The sequence below is a fragment of the Dermochelys coriacea genome, chromosome 11 (assembly GCF_009764565.3).
Source record: "Dermochelys coriacea isolate rDerCor1 chromosome 11, rDerCor1.pri.v4, whole genome shotgun sequence".
Classification (NCBI taxonomy): domain Eukaryota; kingdom Metazoa; phylum Chordata; order Testudines; family Dermochelyidae; genus Dermochelys; species Dermochelys coriacea.
Window position 1 is genome coordinate 8,626,924 of NC_050078.2, and position 21,189 is coordinate 8,648,112.

Genomic DNA, 21,189 nt, shown 5'->3' on the forward strand with positions numbered 1-21,189 from the left:
GATAAGCTCCTTAGGTGCAACAGAGAGAGACCTCCCCATCTGACTGAAGACTCCACACTTTTGGAGGAGATGCATCCAGGCTTCCTCTCAGCCAGAGGAAAGGGTTGCTTTATTGTGGAGTCTTGGGGATAGGATTAAGGGTAAAAAACAGGGTTGGAGATAAGAGACAAGACCCAGAGACAACATGTTCTATCAAATGTGATCAGGAAACCCATTGATTTCAATAGGAGTTAGATAAGGCAAATTATGAATTTAGCTAATGGTAGTGTTTGATTGGGCTGGTAATTGAAAGATTCTAATACCTCCCTGTGTCCGCAAGGGCTGTGGGGGAAGATACCAGCAAAAGGAGGACACTCAAGCCTAAGAATAGTAAACTATGCTTTATGGAAGGAAGGAAGGAAGAACTTTACGCTCCAATCTGCATGGGGAACTCCTAGGACGCACGGAGGGGCTGCAGGGGACTCTGGTCGTTTGGGACAGCTGACCAGGCAGGACTCCGCCGGGGGGGAGTCCTCTGCAGTGCTATATTCTCTGTGTTTATCTCGGGGTTACATGGGGTCAACAGCTGGCTACATTCTTATATGTATGATTTATGCTTATTACATAAACTGACTTGTTTACATTCAAAAATATGCCGAGCTATGCTACAAAGTCTTTTGGCAGGGTCTGTCTGACAAAGTTCATTGAAACTGCCTGCATCCTCCCTTTACATCCAGTCACATACTCAGTCCACCACTTAGCTCCTCGCCAATCTTCCGCAACCTTGCCCCTACACTCCCTCAATATGAAAATATGGGAGTTTTCCCCTTTCACCATTGAAAAAAAGGATTACCTATCCATCTCATTGGACAAAACACTAATTTTAAATCTTATGCTGACAACTACTTTAATATTTTGAGTTTTTGAAAATTGTATAGAAAAGTACTGACATGACAAAATTTAAGTAAATGATTATTAGATTTTCTGTGATCAAATTCTTTATCATAGCTTTATTTCAAGTCAGGCTAGAAATCCTGCTGATATTCAGATTTTGATAGTTAATATGTATATTTGCTGTTTGGTCATTTTACCTGCCTATGCGACTCTGAAAAGCTAACTGTTAGTATCTTGTGATTCTAATAAGCTGGTTGTGTTCAAGTGCATAATTTTTCAGTTTTGTATAACGTGCACTTGAAGTGACCCTAATTGGAGCATCTGTTAAATACAATCAGCTATTAAAGGGAAATAAACTGCAAGCAGCTACTTGTACTAGCTTCTATGCCTAATCTTGATAGATTAGCTATTGTATTAATTTGATTGCATGAAAAAACACAATTGTGGGTGTTTATTATGTATTGTTTCATCACATAATGAAATGATATATGAAAAATGAACTAAAAAGAACTATACCCTTCATTTCTTAGAATAAAGACTACAAGTTGACTCCAGCATATGCACAAGATTTCCTAGTTTTGGCAGGAACTCATAACTTTAACTAGCTTCCTCGATGTTTAGACAATACCTTAGAAAATTATGCTGCTTGCTATTGTCTTAAACTCTTATTTTTATTGATTAAAAAGGTGGTTTTTCTTAAAGTAAATCAACTTGAAGGGGTAACAAAAGATGCCTTCAGTTATCGAACTGTAACCTTCCAAACTTATTTCATTGGGCCTTAAAGTGCACTAGTCACTCTTTTAGTAGAAGCAAACATGCTTCCTTGTGGAGGAAGGGACATCTGTGTGGTTAGGTCACAGGTCCTGGAGCCAGAGCGCAGGGTTTTGCTTTGTGTCAATGTGACCTTCCACAAATCCTTGAACTTTTCCCTCCCTCTGTTTTCCCTTCTGTAAAATGGAGATACTACTTCCCAATTTAGAGGGATATGTACCTATTTATAAAGCCCTATGAGATTCTCCACTGGAAGGTGCTATAGAAATGTAAAATGGTATGTTTTTTTTTCTTAAGTTTAATTTATTTTCCATTTGTGGAGTATGGATAAATAAAAATATACATTAGATGTCTGACAGATCTTACTAATACTATCACAACTTTTCTGTTTAGCACTTGTCTGTACAGAGACAGTGCACAGCAAGCTTGGGTGTAAATCTGCACCGCTCTAGTCTACTGTGAACTGAGTTGCTTTGTGGAAGAGCCCTTAGATTAATCAACCAAATGAGTTTATCATAAATATTTATCAACCATAAATATATGGTACAAGACTTGTTTCAAAGGCAATTTGTACTCCACTATAGAAGCTGTCCTTTATTGGAGTCAGATGAAGAGACAGATACGGTGTTCAGCCACACACCGCAAAATGTAACTTTTTCCAAGTGCTGCTTCCTATGCATATTCCACATGTGGGGGTACACATGTGCACCATGGAACTGAGCCTGGAAATTCTTGCAAATAGTGTCCATTGGTCCACTCCTGTGCTCTGGATCTCCTTGTGCTCACTACCGAGCATATATAAGGAGGTATGGACTGACTGCCTCTCCAGTTCCTTCTTGCCATCGCATGTGCTGAGTCGGAATTCTGTGTCTGGAGTTATTCTTGCATTGTTTTCATCTCTGTAAATATAATTTTATATGGTTTTAGTGTTTTTATAGCATCTGCAGTGTTAGCTTAGTTTTTCCACCCCAGGGACCATCTCTGTCCCAATGACTGCCTAGAAACCCGGGATTTAAACACTGCATCTCCTGTCCTCACTCCTTCTTAGTCAGCAATGACACCCGTGCTGCCTTTACTGCCTTGGGGAGGCGCATATCCCTGCAAAGTGCAGTATTTGTCACTCCTTCTCACCCCAGACCCAAGAGGGATGAGAGCTCTGATTGAGAAAATACCTCATGGAGAAAGCCGGGAGATTCTCCTGTATACTGGCCACAATCCTCTAGCAGCGTGTCTGTGAGCATGAGCTCTGGAGCAGAGGCCAGAGGAGAAAAAGACCCATTACCTCTGGCTTCTCTTGAGAGTAAGGAACACTCTCAGATGCACAAACTGATTCCCCTTTAAGTCTGCTTCCAAGAGAAGGTTTCCCCCTCTGATGCCATCCAAGTTGGATGAGTCTTCACATATAAGCTCCAAGGACTTAGGTCTACCTAAGCCTCCTGACCACAAAAAGAAAGCAGAGAGCATGTAGGAGCAAAGCTCCAACAGTTCCGGCCCCCATAACACCAGTGCTGACTAGGATTTCTAGCAAGGCGACAGATCAGCATCTACCATTGCCAGCCAAAAGCTCCAGGAAGGACACTCTCTAATGATACTGGCCTGGCCCCATAAGGATCTGCCAACAACTAAGTTATTGTGGCACAGAATCTGGTATAACCAATAACTGGGACCCCTCATAATCTGGGACAGACTGAGACATATACTACCCCAAAGGGTAGTATCTTTGCCTTCCCAGACCCACAATCTCCTTTACTTTCAGATCCAGTTCTTCTGAGGAATGTTCTAACCCCAGAAGAGGATACTACTTGAAGGAGGAGGATCTTCTCACCCATCTTCTCTCTGTTTGATTAATGTAGATAACGACTGTCTTCTATATAAATAAACAAGGTGGAGCAAGGCTCCTCCCCCTGTACATAGAGGTGGTCAACTTATGGAATTGGTGTATCCGAAATCACTGTAACGTACCTACCTGGTTCTCAGAATTCGCAGGTGCTCAGACATTTTTCCAGCAATCATGAGTGGGATTTACACAATTCAGTGCTGGGCAGCATTTTCCCCTCAGTTGGGAACACCATCTTGGGAGTTATTCACCTCACAGAAAAACAAGAAGCTCAATGTATGTTGTACCAGAGCAGTTCAAGGTCTGGACTCTGAGGGCGATGCCCTTCTCCTGTCCTGGACACGCCACATGAGATACGCCTTCCCTCCAATCCCACTATTACCCCAGATTCTATAGAAGATTTGTCAAAACAAAACACAAGTCGTTCTCATCTTACTCAATTAGCCCAGACAATTCTGGTTTCTGGACCATCCTACAAATTTCAACCCAGCAACCTGTCAGCATTCAGTCCTTCCCAGAACTGCTAATTTAGGAGACTGGCAGGATCAAACATCCCAACCTGGACTCGCTTCATCTCATGCCTTGGTATTTGAATGGGTGTCAGACCTAGAGCGTTCATGTTCAGAGGCCATTCAAACTATTCTTAATCACAGCAGGAAAGATTCTACCAGAAAATGTTAACTAGTCAAATGGAGGCATTTCTCTACCTGGGTGCCTCAGTTATCAGGACTAGCAGGTATTCCTGCTACCTTAGACTTACCTCCTGACTCTCAAGACATCAGGTCTTTCTAGTAGCTCTCTGCAGGTCCACCTAGCAGCAATCAATGTGTTCTACCTTCTGGTGGATGGCTATTCTGTTGTTCACTCAGTAACAACCAGTTTTGTAAGTGGTCTGACTAGGACCTTCCCACTAGTAGCAAAGCCAACACCATACTGAGACCTTAATCCTCATACTTTCAACATTGCAGGGCCACCTTTTGAACCATTCACCATGTGCTCAATGACTCATTTGTCCATGAAGGCAGTCTTCCTGATTGCCGTTACGTTGGCCAGGAAGGTGGGTGAACGAACAGCCTTTCTGGCAGACTCGCCATATGCTACATTTCATAAAGAGAAGGTATGCCTTCACTCCACCCAAAGTTCATCGCAAAGATATCTTCCACGTTCTACATAAGCCAATCAATTCACTTAAGTCTTAACCTCACTTCAGGTTCTTTCCGGAGCCTCCTGCCTCCAGCAAGAAGAGGAAACTACACTCTATTGACATCAGATGAGCATTGCCATTCTACCTTCAAAGAATGAAACCATTTAGAAAATCACCCAGACTTTTTGTCGCTATAGTGGAGCAAACATGGGGACAAGCAATATGTGCTCATCCTCTAAGTGGATTCTTGGCTATATCCTCCTTTGCTATCCGTTAGTGTGTTTCCCTCCCCCGGATGGGGTGAGGGCCCATTCTGCTAGAGCACTGGCAACCTCAGTAGCATCTCTTCAGGAATTGCCTATGCTGGACACTTTGTAAGATGGCAACCGGGAGCACTATCTGTATTTTCATGAAGCACTATGCTTCAGTCCAAGTCTCTTCTGTCAACACAGCCTTTGGAATTGTAGTGTTAAAAATCTATACCACCTGCATCCTCAAATCCCCCCTCCCCCCCACCACTACCACCCCTCCCATTTGATCACTGCTTGACATTCACCCATATGTGGAATGCACACAGGGACTAGAACTCAAAGTAGTAATGGAAGTTGCTTATCTGTAACAAGATTCTTTGATGTGTTGTCCCTATCTGAATTCTGCTACCCGACCACCTTCCCCTCTGGTTTGCCTCACGACTGGATTTGCAGTAGAGAAGGAAGTAGAGATATGGTCAATCTGCATCTCCCCTTACACCCTTGATACTGAGCAGAAGACAATCCAGGGCACAGGCACAGACAAACTGACAATACTTGCAAGAATTTCCAGTCTCAGTCACTGAGTACACATGCATATCCCACATATGGAATACACATTGGGATCACGTATCTGAAAGAAATTCCAGTTACATCTCCATTTCCAGTAACTTACAATTTGGATTCCTATCTTCATTGGGGAGTACTGGCTCTGAGCTTGCAATGTTATCACTCTAAATTTGGAATCCTTTACCCATTAGTGATGGCATGAGGCCATCCTGAAATGGCTTTTTCGAAGTACAATATGATACTCCTTGGCAAAGTGTGAAGGCTGCTTGTTTATTCCTGGTGTCAAGTGCTTTATTTTTGATGCTCTCAGGAAGCTAACTCAGCTGTTCTGTTTTTAATATCTGATGAATTAGGGAACAGATCCTGCGTGTGAAGGCTGAAGAGGACAAAATCCCGTTGCTTGTGGTGGGAAATAAATCTGACCTGGAAGAGCGGAGGCAGGTGCCTGTGGAGGAGGCCAGAAGTAAAGCAGAGGAGTGGGGTGTGCAGTATGTAGAAACTTCTGCCAAAACTAGAGCAAATGTAGATAAGGTAAGGCAACTAGCTTACATTTTTACAGCAGTAGAATCGGTCATTCAGAACTGAGAATGACTGACCAATTCTTACTACTTTCTGGGACAGGCACAATTCATGGTTGGGTTTTTTGTTCCTCTTACCATAGTCTACACTTGTAATGTTTGAATGTTTCAGTTAATGAATATCTTGCAAATTAAAGCAAACATTTGGGTTTTGTTGCTGTCTATGTAACATGTCAAGAAAATCCCATTAATTTACTTTATATAGATACAAGTGTGGTGAGCCCTTATACAATGGCAAATTTTCAGATGATGGTTTGAAGTATAGTAGATTTATTAGCTCTGAGAATTCACTGAAGTGCAGGGTTTCATTTAAATTATAGCTTGAAATGCTTAGTAATGAGATATACTAACTGTAGTTCACCCCATCATAATTAAAATGAGGATAATTTCAGCACGTCTGAAGTTTGGTTCTTTCCTCTTTTGTTTCCTCAGCTCAGATGCGGTGCAGCTGATATTTTGTTAAATATCTGCCAAAACACTGACAAACTCTCAGTTCTTTGCTTTCTGATCACTGAGACTATCTGCAGTTTCTGAAAAATGGATATACATTTTTTTACTACATACTTATCCTGTAACATGATTCCCCGTGTCCTCCATACCTGCCTTTCCTAAGACTCTGTATTCTCCAGCTTGATGTCACTTGTCGTGTTTTTGGATTGAAATTGCTTTTCAGTTTCTGAACAGATGGATTCTGATAACCCTTCTAGCAAGTGGACATACATATGTCCTTCCAGAAGTGTCTTAGATATCAGGATTCTCTTCCTTTTTCTGTGGAGAATATGAAAATACACCCTCTTACACATCCATAGAAGATGACCTGCAATGTTGGGAGAAGTCTGAACAAATAAAGGACCCTTAGTGGATCCATCATGTTTGAATCTTAGTTGAATTGCTTACAGTCTGAGAACAAAACTTTTAGGGCTCTTCTAGGGGTGAACGTTTTGAACTAACTATCTGAGGGCTAGTTTTGACTTTTATGTTTAGTAAACTGCTTCCTGTTCAGTCTGTTAGAAAGTCCATATAAATCATGAGGTGCATTCACTGTGGCAGCATCTGTACTACAGCTTTTTAGACTAAATTAACATTCCCATCCAAATACATATACGCTCACTAGGAAATGTTTTCAGATTTCTTGATGAGCAAGCTAAAATAATCCATATCTTCCTAGTTTGGTTTAATAATGGTCTAGTTATCAAGGCAGCAGCAGTTAGAGCACAGGAAAAAAAGTCAAGAGATCTGGATTCTAAGACCAGCTCTGACTTGCAGAATGACCTGTGTGTGTCAGTTTTCTAATCTGTAAAATGAGAGAGTTAATATCACAGATTTTAAGTGGTTTGGGTCAGACTTCTGTTTGGAAAGTGCCTAGCGCACTTAACTTGCCTTGTAAATTCATCCTAGATCTTGATTTTTAAGTCTTAACTTTCGGCATTTGTATAGTCTGAAAATAGGCATGTATTGGCCATATTACTTGTTACTACACTCTATTGTTACTATACCCTCTCTACACGGAAACTGACGTCTGTGCAGACAACCCAAATCTAATCCCTCCCAAATCCATTCAAATTAGGGGCACTCCTGCAGTGGCTTAAATTTAAACAGAATTTTATATTTGCCACATAAAGAACATCTTTGAAATGTGTCAGTGGCAACACGTGTGCAAGTTAGGAATCAGTAGGTCTTATTTTACATCTCCTTGTCTGGAGCAGTGTGAAGCATTTTCTTCTTCTTTTAGGGATGACCTTGTACTTATGCTTTCCAAATGCAGTATCTGAAGGCCTTGTTTTTGCTGTGTCTCAATTACTTTGTTCCTCGTCTATTAAATCCAATAAAATATCTGCTTCTTGGGGAACTACAAGAGCTAGCTGTCACACAAATCTTAACTCTTAAGGATTAAAAGGATTATTCCAATATACTTCTATAATCCTGAGAATTCCATTTTCCTAGCTATACGCTATAGACTAGTCATAGACCAGCTTTTAACTGTTCAGCTGGTATTTTTATTGTCCATCTAAACTTTGAAATTGAGTAAAATTACACTTTATTAAAAATCATATTCTTGTACGTCTAGAATATTTAGTACACCGTGTAGGGGGAAAAAACAAGTTTGACCCTGGCAGTCTTTTAAAATGTTGTTCTTTTTTTCCCTTCTGTGTTCTGATTTTTAGTTGAGGAAAGATGTTTTTTTCCGGATACCATATGGGCTTAGGGCAGTGGTTCACAAACTTTAACAACCTGTGAACCCCTTTCACTAAAATGTCAAGTCTCATGAACCCCCTCCTAAAAATGAATATTTCCAGGGATTTTCTTCTTTACCTGAGTATAAATTATAAAAGCAGTGATCTGGGAAATATAAAATTGGTTTTTATGACATGCTTATTACATGCTATTATTAATTATTTATCATTACAGTATTTTTATTACATTATGAAAACGGCAACACTTTTCCAAGATCTCACTTTCATAGCTTGTATCACTTTGAATAAGCCTGTTATAAGACAAGGCTCCTATGTTTCATCAAGGAGTATCAGATGTAGAACAGCATGAAGGCATTTAAGAAGCCAACTCAGAGTTCCTCCTACACAAGCATTAAGGAATTAGGGGGAGATGGATGGGAGATATCCAGAAAATCTCCACGCCAGATTTTAGCATTGAGAGGGAAGAAGATGAAGTAAGAAAGGATACAGCCGTGGGTAGGAGAATGTATATAAGGAGCGAGGGCAGTGTGGATACTAGTCTAATAGGTTATACTGGCTGTAGAATGACTGTGCCTAATAGGGTACAAAATGTGAGCGAGGCCAAACAGCAAAAATTAAGATGTTTATACACCAATGTGAGGAGTCTAGGTAACAAAATGGAGGAACTAGAGCTACTGGTGCAGGAAGTGAAACCAGATATTATAGGGATAACAGAAACATGGTGGAATAGTAGTCATGACTGGACTACAGGTACTGAAGGGTATGTGCTCTTTAGGAAAGACAAACAAAGGTAAAGGGGGTGGAGTAGTATTGTATATCAATGATGAGGTAGAATGTAAAGAAATAAGAAGCGATGCAATGGATAAGACAGTCCGTCTGGGCAAAAATTACATTGGGGAAGATAACTAGTAAAGCCTCTCCTACGATAGTGCTTGGGGTGTTCTATAGACCTCCGGGATCTAATTTGGATATGGATAGAGCCCTTTAATAAAGTAAATACTAATGGAAACTGCATGATCATGGGAGACTTTAACTTCCCAGATGTAGACTGGAGGACCAGTGCTAGTAATAATAATAGGGCTCAGATTTTCCTAGATGCGATAGCTGATGGATTCCTTCATCAAGTAGTTGCTGAACCAACTAGAGGGGATGCCATTTTAGATTTAATTTTGGTGAGTAGCGAGGACCTCATTGAAGAAATGGTTGTAGGGGACAATCTTGGCTCAAGTGATCATGAGCTAATTCAGTTCAAACTAAATAGAAGGATTAACAAAAATAAATCTGCAACTAGGGTTTTTGATTTCAAAAGGGCTGACTTTCAAAAATTAAGGAAATTAGTTAGGGAAGTGGATTGGACTGAAGAATTTATGGATCTAAAGGTAGAGGAGGCCTGGGATTACTTTAAATCAAAACTGCAGAAGCTATCAGAGGCCTGTATCCCAAGAAAGGGTAAAAAATTCATAGGAAGGAGTTGTAGACCAAGCTGGATGAGCAAGCATCTTAGAGAGGTGATTAAGAAGAAGCAGAAAGCATACAGGGAGTGGAAGATGGGAGGGATCAGCAAGGAAAGCTACCTTATCAAGGTCAGAACATGTAGAGATAAAGTGAGAAAGGCTAACAGTCATGTAGAGTTGAACCTTGCAAAGGGAATTGAAACCAATAGTAAAAGGTTCTGTAGCCATATAAATAAGAAGAAAACTAAGAAAGAAGAGGAGGATCTTGGGGATAATGGTAGCATGACAAATGGGAAGGAGGATATGGAGGTAGATATTACCATATCTGAGGTAGAAGCAAAACTGAAACAGCTTAATGGGACTAAATCGGGGGGCCCAGATAATCTTCAGACAAGAATATTAAAGGAATTGGCACCTGAAATTGCAAGCCCATTAGCAAGAATTTTTAATGAATCTGTAAACTCAGGAGTAGTACCGAATGACTGGAGAATTGCTAATATAGTTCCTATTTTTAAGAAAGGAAAAAAAGTGATCCGAGTAACTACAGGCCAGTTAGTTTGACATCTGTAGTATGCAAGGTCCTGGAAAAAATTTTGAAAGAGAAATTAGTTAAGGACATTGAAGTCAATGGTAAATGGGACAAAATACAACATGGTTTTACAAAAGGTAGATCGTGCCAAACCAACCTAATCTTTTTTGAAAAGGTAACAGATTTTTTAGATAAAGGAAATGCAGTGGATCTAATATACCTAGATTTCAGTAAGGCATTTGATACCATGCCACATGGGGAATTATTAGTTAAATTGGAGAAGATGGGGATCAATATGAACATCAAAAGGTGGATAAGGAATTGGTTAAAGGGGAGACTGCAACGGGTCCTACTGAAAGGCGAACTGTCAGGTTGGAGGGAGGTTACCAGTGGAGTTCCTCAGGGATCGGTTTTGGGACCAATCTTATTTAATCTTTTTATTACTAACCTTGGCACAAAAAGTGGGAGTGTGCTAATAAAGTTTGCAGATGATACAAAGCTGGGAGGTATTGCCAATTCGGAGAAGGATCGGGATATTATACAGGAGGATCTGGATGACCTTGTAAACTGGAGTAATAGTAATAGGATGAAATTTAATAGTGAGAAGTGTAAGGTTATGCATTTAGGGATTAATAACAAGAATTTTAGTTATAAGTTGGGGACGCATCAATTAGAAGTAACAGAAGAGGAGAAGGACCTTGGAGTATTGGTTGATCATAGGATGACTATGAGCTGCCAATGTGATATGGCTGTGAAAAAAGCTAATGCGGTTTTGGGATGCATCAGAAGAGGCATTTCCAGTAGGGATAAGGAGGTTTTAGTACCGTTATACAAGGCACTGATGAGACCTCCCCTAGAATACTGTGTGCAGTTCTGGTCTCCCATGTTTAAAAAGGATGAATTCAAACTGGAGCAGGTACAGAGAAGGGCTACTAGGATGATCCGAGGAATGGAAAACTTGTCTTATGAAAGGAGACTTAAGGAGCTTGGCTTGTTTAGCCTAACTAAAAGAAGGTTGAGGGGAGATATGATTGCTCTCTATAAATATATCAGAGGGATAAATACAGGAGAGGGAGAGGAATTATTTCAGCTCAGCACCAATGTGGACACAAGAACAAATGGGTATAAACTGGCCACCAGAAGTTTAGACTTGAAATCAGACGAAGGTTTCTAACCATCAGAGGAGTGAAGTTTTGGAATAGCCTTCCAAGGGAAGCAGTGGGGGCAAAAGATCTATCTGGTTTTAAGATTCTACTCGATAAGTTTATGGAGGAGATGGTATGATGGGATAATGGGGTTTTGGTAAGTAATTGATCTTTAAATATTCAGGGTAAATAGGCCAAATCCCCTGAGATGGGATATTAGATGGATGGGATCTGAGTTACTATAGAAAATTCTTTCCTGGGTATCTGGCTGGTGAATCTTGCCCATATGCTCAGGGTTTAGCTGATCGCCATATTTGGGGGTCGGGAAGGAATTTTCCTCCAGGGCAGATTGGAGAGGCCCTGGAGGTTTTTCGCCTTGCTCTGTAGCATGGGGCATGGTTGACTTGAGGGAGGCTTCTCTGCTCCTTGAAGTCTTTGAACCATGATTTAAGAACTTCAATAGCTCAGACATGGGTGAGGTTTTTCATAGGAGTGGGTGGGTGAGATTCTGTGGCCTGCGCTGTGCAGGAGGTCAGACTAGATGATCAGAATGGTCCCTTCTGACCTTAGTATCTATGAATCTATAAGACAAGGCTCCTATGTTTCATCAAGGAGTATCAGATGTAGAACAGCATGAAGGCATTTAAAAAGCCAACTCAAAGAGTTCCTCCTACACAAGCATTCAGGTCTTGAGCAGTGCAGGCAAACAACATGTGTTACAACAAAACTTAAACTTGTTCTTCATAATAACTTTAAAAACAATACTAGCTGCCTATTTAATATTAAAAACAGCAAAAAAATATCCACCTCCCTTTCCATTTCTTATAAGGAGTCTTGAAGTTTAAATCTCCTCAATGATAGGTATGCTTGCTTTGATCTGCTTAGCTCTTGGAAGTCCAGGGGCTCTGGGCTTCTGGCTCCTTGCTGCCCTAGGGACAGTGTCCCTAGGGACAGCTCTGTCCACCATTAGGGAATTTTTTCTCGAGAACCCCCTGTAACATTTCGCGAACCCCAGTTTGGGAACCACTGGCTTAGGGGTTGGGAGAAGTGGATTCTACTTGATATGTGACCTTTGTTTATTCACTTAAATTCTCTGCACCCAAGTTCTTCCCTCCATAAAATAAGGTTAATATTTCCTGGTGATGTTGTATTAATTCATTAATGTTGAAGGAGCTATACCAAGCCTTTTATTGTCTCCTGGTTTCATTTTTCATGAGTTAGTCGTAAACGTTCTCCTATGATTAGTATAAATCTCATAGATCCCTATAAAAACCCTGCATGCCACTGTATATTGCTTTGCTACAATTAATAGTGAAACTCATTAAAAAAGGCTTTTATCATTTTGAAACAGGCTGCCGAATGACTTAGTAGCTAGGTAAGTCCTTCTCCCTTCCCCTGATTCATGTACTGCATAAACACAGGTGTTGAATTTGTAGCATTGGGATCTATGTTTAGACTACTCATTTTTATTTTATTAGGTGCTTTGTTCTTGTGTTACATTTTTGTTTGCCAAATACTCTAGTTTATGCATCAATATACCGATTTATTTTCTGCTGGCTGAACTGTTGTTTTAATCTCCCATATGTTTAACTTTCCAGGTATTCTTTGATCTAATGAGGGAAATCAGAGCAAAGAAAATGTCAGAAAATAAAGACAAGAATGGGAAGAAAAGTGGCAAGAGCAAGAAAAGTTTTAAAGAAAGATGTTGTTTACTGTGATCCTTAGGACCTGTAAATATCTACAGATGGAATGAATAAGACTTACTACTAAGGATATAGGGCTGGATTCATGAAAGGAAGTTTGTATTGACTCCCTTATGCTATTTTTATTCACTTACTGCCTTTTTAAAATGAAGAAAATTAATTTGTGAACCATTAGTCAACAGAAATTTGAGCCCATGTACACTGAAATGGACTCGCTTTGCCAGCAACTTTCAAAGCTAGAATTTTACCAGGAAATATGGTTCTTTGGGCATTTTATTTCTGTCTGATTTGCAGGAAATAATCCCATGTCAATTTCAAAGTAGTAGCTTCTTGATGTCTTTTCAAATCTGATCTCCCCCACCCCTAACCTGTATTAGCCTCACCAAACATCTCTGGTTGTCATTTTAAATTCAACCACATTTTCCAGTGTCTGTGCACTCTCTGACTTTAAGTCATTTTTGTATTAATTATAGACAAACCAATATCTGGCAAGACTTTGAGGTTCTCACAGTCTTTAAGTGGCTGTTGATATTTTCTCAGACTATCAGAAGTCTACTTGAATGCCAACATTTGAAGATTTGGGAGTTGTCATTCAAAAGCAAATTAGCTGTGTCTGTTTGATTATTAGTCAATGCAGTATTCATGAATCAAGCCTACCGACTGAAATTGGACTTTGTTTGGTAATGCAACATTTAGTATTTAAATACTGGTTAGTTGTATTCCCAATTGGCTCGTTTCCTCTCATGGTTTTTTTAAAAAACAGACCAAAACAATTATTTGTTGGGTGGGTAAGTGACCTAAAACAATAGTGTTTATTTTTTTCGAAAGGAAACAAATTGGCACTGATTTAAAAAAACAAACCCCAAAATTTGTAGTATTCTGTATTGAGGCTAGACTCCTACAGTTGCTTCTTTTTCATCTGCTCTTTACTCCCCTTTTCCTCAAAATCATTATCTTAACTGTTTAAAGTGCATATTGTCTATTTTTGTTACATTGTAATACATGTATTCATGTCATGGAGATACTGCATCTCTGTTTTCCATTTTGTTTAAGAGAAACTTTTTTTTTCTTTTTGGGAAAGGACATAGGCCACCGATCACAAAACTATGCAAATGGAACCAGTGTGAGGCTTTTATGCTACCTCACAACTCGACACAGTTACTTGGCTAGTAAGTAAGTTGCTAAATGTCAGAAACAAAGCTGAAATGAAGTTAGGCAACTGTCATATAGTATGTTATTTGCTGTTAATTTTTACTGTACTGTTCTGCACATTTATCTAAAATATGGAGACATTTTCGCTGAGTTTCGCTGTCAAAGCTACAGTTGAAGTTAGTCCTAAATGATCAGCTACATTAGAATAGAAATAGGGGAACTATATGGGAAACATATTTAGCAGTTTTTGTCTCTGTGTCAGACGTATTTCACTTAAATACCTTTTGCAACTTAATGGTGTCAATCAAGTTCCGTTGCCAAAAATATGTATTTCCATCTTGTTGCTGTAGCAGAGATTGTCAACCTTTATAATTACCCTGCTTCTGGAATACATTTTGTACAGTTTCCCAATGAATCATAGAAAAACTCCTGTTTGAATTTTAAAAAAGACAAATATATTATCTGAAAACGAATCATTTTTCAACTTGTCATCTGATTTGTGACTTCATATACAGCTACAATGAGAAAGGAATAAGATGTGGAAAGGAGCAGTGTAGTGAAGGGTATCTAAGCACTAAATAAACTAGTATCGTTCGCTCAATCTTTAAATGGGCGGGAGAAGTGCAGTGGCAGGAAGGGCTTAATTCAAAATTTAATCAAGTATCTAGGCTTGGCAGAATTTGATTATTTTTTTTAATAATTTTGACATCAATTATTCTTAAGCATTTTTTTTTATAATTTTAAATTTTCACTGTTGCTGGAATTGATGGGGAGCGGGTCAGGCACTAATTTAGTGACACTGAGATTCAAAAAAGTTAGTTTTTTAACCAGACGACACAAATTGTCAACATCACATGTTAAAATTTACAAAATAAATATCATTGTCACATTCTGATACATTCTCAAGCAGCATTTTTCTTTGTCTGCCTCTCTGTAAATTTTGATGATCATCAATGGAAATATTTTTTCATTTGTTTGTGCTTGTGTCGTGACATCAACACTTACCAATAAAAATCTAATTCTTCCAAGCCTGAACATAGCTAACATCTAGGATTACTGAAACCTATTCTTATCAGATGTGCTAGATTGCTGCTCTTGTGCATTCCACTTGGAGATTTGAAAAGGAAAATGAAGTTCAATATGCAGTGGACATTATGAGACTGAGGTCTTGCATGGACTTCTGAGTTTCCTATCCCATTAATTCATTGTCTTCCACATCTTGATTTTACTATTTGTCTAGCGACATATTGGAGTGGGAGAATCATGTATTAAATCAGGGGTGCTGTAATCTGTTTTATTGTCAGGTTAAATTCCTGTATAGTTCTAGGCAGGCCATTTTTTCTACCCATAAAAGTTTGAAAATGTTAGCCTTTAGAACTGGACAGCAAGGGTCAGAATGGCACTACAAAGCTAGCTTGATTATAGAGCATAAAACATGAAAATGTAGGAGCCATTTGGCTCTTAAAATATCTGTGAACAAGGTTTGTTTGTTTTTTAATCTAAACCCTGTGCAAGAGCACTGGGTGCAGTTAGATGTTATATAACTTGAAGGGATGCAATTGGGTGAGATGTTATAACGTTTCTTTACAGTGTCACTCATAGTGTGTTAAATGCTTAAACTTTTCATTTTTAATAGTCTGACTTTTTCATTGACTGTCCACTCTTTGCATTTCTTGATCTGAAAAATGAATATAGGCTAGTCAGTTTTACTTCTGTTTATAGTGTCTCTGTACAAGTCCCTTTCAAATTCTCATGGGTAAGCACAATGCTTCAGTGTTTGTATTGAAAATATAGCATGTAAATCTTGGAAGAAACTGTTCTCACTAGAGTTTTAGAAAGATTGATGGGAACACAGGTATTGGTAAGTTGTTTAAGTAACGTATGTATTTTTGGTCCAAATCTCTCTTCCTAACCTCACTTTAAAATCTTACATTCTTACAAGTCTAAGTGCAGCTATCATGCTGACCTCTGGTTTTCTTGAATAGGATTGAGAGGAGAAACAAGCGCATAAAATATGCCTAAATCAAGGTTTATTGGAGTGTAAGATTTGATTAGAAAGTGATTCAAGTTGCTAACAAATCAGAGTGCACTCGGCAAGGGTCTCAAACAGGGAGCTCACTTAGAACTGATGTAGAAACGAGTGTGTATGTTGAGCTAATACCCAAAGATCCCATTAATCTTTTTAGAAATTTTGCAGTATTTGATAGGAGAGACTTCTAAAAACAAAACAGATGAGTTGTGGTTGCACAAGGCATACCAGTGTGTTGTAATCCCCCATCAGACTTACTGGAGAGAGAGTAGCACTTATTCTTAATGTAGAATGAGGACAGTGAACTCCAGGTGACTCTCAACAATAGTAAGAAATAATTTTGTCCTTTTGAGTTAGACTTGCTTCTGAGGAAGATGCTTAGCAGGTTTATGTTCTTTACTCATTAACACTTTTTTCTAAACATCACAACATTTGCATCAGCGGGGCAGAAGGCTTAAGAGCACATTCTGTTAGAGCTTTCAGTGTGTTCTCTCTTTTCCAAAACCAAAAAGTCACTTAAGAACTTGATATGGCAGCTTTTTAGTTTTAGCTTTCAGTTATGACAAATGCAGAAAAGAAAACTTTCGTGGAAGTCTTAGTTTAGTGGCTGTGAACAAGGTAGCTACCTTTATTCAAACAAAATTTCATAAGTGAGCAACATTTCTCTTTGGAAATACTTGTGTGAAGAACTACTAGTCTGATTTTAATATACCAGCCAGGCAATAAACTGTACCCCTGGCCTGGAAGTTGCATGGAGGTGTTGCATTCAACCCCTTGTCTTGGGAAGTGCCTTACGCTTCAGCTGTTCTCTGCCTTCCCAAGCAGAGGGAGTACCAGAGTGGCCTCAAGTGATTTCCAGTTCTGCTTGGTTGGAGGTACATTAGCTCTCCAGAGGATTGTTGAGACTTCAGTAGTAATTAAGGGGTGGAGGAAAGAAATATGGCTTCTTGTCATGGGGCTTTAAGAAGGGGCTTAAGGAAACTTTAATTTCTGAACTGTTCCAAGTTTAGATGAGCAATCATAATTCAAGTGTGGAAAGTGAAGAGAACTTGGTAGGCTAGCAAACAAGCGTATCCTCCTACCTGTGTGAATTAAAGCAATTGAAGGTTATATACCTGCAGGTTTTGAAGGTCAGGTTAAAGCAGGGTTGGGATCACAGGGGAAAAAACTCTCCCATCAGATTAGAATGGCACAGCTTTCCAATGATGATCTGCACTCCTTAAAATATGGATGCATAGAACAAGTATTTGTGAAATCTCTGGGAGCCTGAAAGTCATGCAGGAGAAGAATGCCAGAAGAACTTGAGTATATTACTATTGCAAAATGTGATTTTAAATATTAAAATTGGGGGTTAACTGGATGGCATGGGAATGGGGATACACAATCTCTTTCCTGAAGTGGACTATATTGGGACCATCAGCAGAGAGTGTGGTTACACTCTGAAAGTCTTCTACCACGTCAAAGGTTTCATGTCTAGTCTATGTAGAGAGTTATCCTCAGGACAACCCACCAGCACCTTTGGATCCTGTCTCTGAAAGGTGCCAAGGATTAAATGTGTATGGAAACTGACTTGACCTCTCATCCTTGGAGGGGATCTCTCTAGGTCAGGTTGATACATTGATAAAACAGTGTGGAGAGAAGCTTTCACTGTTGCTATCCATTACATACTTGTTCTGTGGATGGATGTATATCGGATATGTTAATCCAGCATTTGAGAGCACCCTGAACAAATTCACATGAGGTTTGTTTGAGTCCATGGGAAGAAGCACACCTACATATTTACTGGGCATTAGATGTTGATATGACTTCAATGGCAGCCAATTAAAGTTCCAATTCTACCCTGTAAAGTTGTTTGCTGTGCATTTTAGAATAGAATCAAATTAAAATAACCTTGGGTATTAAAATTACAAAACATTAATCTTTTTTCAAATGTAATAAAGAGGGTAATTCCTTGTCATACCAAACTACACAACACACCATGTTAAATCCATTTTTAAAAGAAAATTAAACAATTATGAGTTAGTGGTTTTGAGAAGAGCCAACAGAATTACTTTACAATGCCTAACTTCCTCCTACCCCCCATGAATGGCTGTCCAACACATGAAAGTGGTTTTATAATAGCAATTGACACATGGGACTTGATTCTGTTACATAGTTTGTCTGGGCTTTTAAATCAAGGTTCAGGCCTATGGTTCATTCTAATAGCACTTCCACTGTAATCTTCAGACTGCACAGGAATAGCAGGAGTTAATTTTGGGATGAAAAAGGAAAGTGAATGTTCTTTTCAGTGGAGCCCCAAGAACTATGTGTACCATAATGAAGTAATACTAATGACAGGAAGGATTAAAAAGAAATTGCCTTTTTAAATTATGTATGTTGTGCTACACAGTGCAAGTTCTACTTTTCTTCTGTAGATCAAGAAAAGCTTTGCTCTCAAATGTTGCACAAACATTTCTTGTTCATAAAATGTATTTTAGCCATTTTGTATTCATTATCCTGCTAATCCAACTGATTTGTATTACTATTGTTAATAAAGAGAAATAGGTACAATACTTTTGTTTTGATGGTTATTTGTATTAGTGTACTGCCTTCACTCATCCTTATTGGACCATAAGGTCACAGAACTATGTAACTGTGTTTACAGTTATCTTGGCAAACACTTATCCCACAATTATCAATCTGGTTAGTTTGCCCTAGGCTAGAGTCTTTCAAGACCATTTTTTCCCATAGTAACCTGGCTAAAAGCAACTGTTGATTAAGTAAACTAGTTGCACAATAGGAACTTGTGGAGACATTCCTCTCTGGTCTTCCAAGAATCCTCTCTAGTCTGTCCTAAAGTACAGGGCCTCAAAAACTGAGTGCCATTTGTTGACCGAAGGGCGGTAGTGTGGGTCTTTGGCCAAAGTACTGCAAAGACAAGCTGAACAGTTTTAAAAAGCAGTTGATGAAGACAACATAGGGCATGGGTTGGAGAGTCAGGAGGTGATCAGGATTCATTCCAAATTCTGCCCTTTGCAGAGAAATTTAAGTTAATCTCCTGTTTGGGCTTTTTTTTAATGCTTGGAATAAGGACGTCCTAGATACTAGAGCAAGCAGTGGAGGGAGTCACTGATGGTGGGACTGGATAGCAGATTCCCTGGGGAGAGGCAGGGCAGCACACTAACCACAGAGGCTACCACAGTTGTGACACTGCAGTAGTGGTCATAAAGCAGCTCTGCTTTCTTCATGGGTTGGATTCTAGTCCCTGTGGATTTCACTAGCGCACAGCCTGTTTATCTGAGCATTGCTCAGAGTCCTGTCTGGTCTGCAAAGTGGCTTTTTCTTAGTGGATTAAACAAATGTCTTCCTTAATTGAAGAAAAACGTCTGTTGACCCTAGCAATATAGATGTGACAATCAGAATATGAGAGGCCTTCAGGAGGGAGTGAGAAGGGAACCTGGTATTAGCATTGCAACAGTGTCCAGAGCCTCAGCCAGGTCCAAGGCCCTGTTGCCCTAGGTACTGTCCAGACACGTGGTGTAATTCTAGAGTTTACAAGCGAAGACGAGATGTGACTGTCCAATTTTGGATTCACGTTAGGAAAGATGTGGACAGGGTTGAACAGTCTGGAGGACAACAGCAAAAATGATAAAAGATTTAGAAAACCTGACAGATGATGGAAGGTTAAAAAAAAAAAACTGGGCACATTGTCTTGATAAAAGAAGACTGAGGACCTGACAAGTCTTCAGATATGCTAAGGGCTGTTATAAAGAGGATGGTGATCAATTGTTCTGTGTCCACTGAAGGTAGGACAAAAAGTAATACGCTGAGTCTGCAGCAAGGGAGACTTGGGTTAGATGATAAGACAAACTTTGTAACTGTAAGGACAGTTAAGCTCTGGAATAGGCTTCCAAGGGAGGCTGTGGAATCCCTGTCATTGAAAGTTTTTAAGAATAGGTTGGATAAACACCTGTCAGATGCTCTAGGTTTTCTTGGTCCTGCCACAGCACAGTGGGCTGAACTTGATGACTTCTCAAGGTCCCTTCCAGCCTTACATTTCTGATTGAGTGTCAAACAATTGGAGGAAATGAGGGAGGATGGACAGTGGGAACAGGAACACCCAGCCACATAGACCAGCTGTGTATATAGTATGTGGGTTTGAGTCTTTTAAAGTTCTAATCTGTACACAAAGTAGATAGCAGAAATCTCTACTATACATCTACCTCCCTTCACATTTAGGAATGTCTTCTGTAAGCTAGGCACAGCAGAGCAAAACCTTATGAACACTTCATATGCCCTTTTGTATCTTCCACTTATCCTGGCCCCAGCCTTCCTATTTGTACTGTATTCTGTCCCAACTTTAACACTGTATTCTGTTGTGTGATTATTTTTCCTGCATGCAAAGTGCTGTCTATTTCTGTGGTACTGTAGGAAAACACTCTAGTCTACAGTTCCTGAAAAAAGCTGGCTCCACCTTGTGGCCTCAAAGGAGAACTTGGATGTGTAAATACCATGGAGAGAGACTATTTGAAATTGCTCTTGTGAGCATAACAGGTGTGTATATAATCTGTTACCTGAATCGTCCATAAAGAGCCATACAAATGGGATTATTTTTATTCTGATTGTTCTGCACTATGACTCTTATGCAGTAAAAGTCCTTGTTCCAATTTTAAAGTTTCCTTTTTCATACAAACACTAAACTGAATTCCTGCAGAAGTATTTCAGTGTGCAACAGAATCTCCAGATTCTCATGAGGATAGTCGCTTTAGTAAGATTTCTATGGCATTGAACTAGTTTGTATGGCAAAGTGGAAACTGCTGCTGCTTACTGAGCACTGATGGATTTGCATGTCAGTGAAGAGGGAAGTATGTTCAATAGAACTCTGCAATATTTCACAAACATTTGTTTCTAGGGGTAATTCAAGGTGCTGATTTTAATTCACCATATAAAAACCTAAATAGTGGGATGATGGTATCTTCCGT

General features: G+C 39.4%; 1 protein-coding gene across 5 annotated transcripts in view; it reads left to right on the forward strand.

The window, feature by feature from the left end:
• Positions 1 to 14,669, forward strand: part of RALB (RAS like proto-oncogene B) — a 51,128-nt gene extending 36,459 nt beyond the window's left edge. For 4 of the 5 annotated variants that reach the window (XM_038421209.2, XM_038421211.2, XM_038421216.2 and 1 more), the window contains 2 exons: positions 5,797 to 5,974; positions 12,943 to 14,669. In XM_038421209.2, coding sequence (XP_038277137.1) covers positions 5,797 to 5,974; positions 12,943 to 13,062 — 298 coding nt within the window. In that variant the 3' untranslated portion in view covers positions 13,063 to 14,669. Of the gene's footprint in view, positions 1 to 5,796; positions 5,975 to 12,695; positions 12,720 to 12,942 lie in introns of all 5 variants that reach the window. The other variant, XM_038421218.2, reaches the window with a different exon arrangement.
• Positions 14,670 to 21,189: the final 6,520 nt, after the last annotated feature.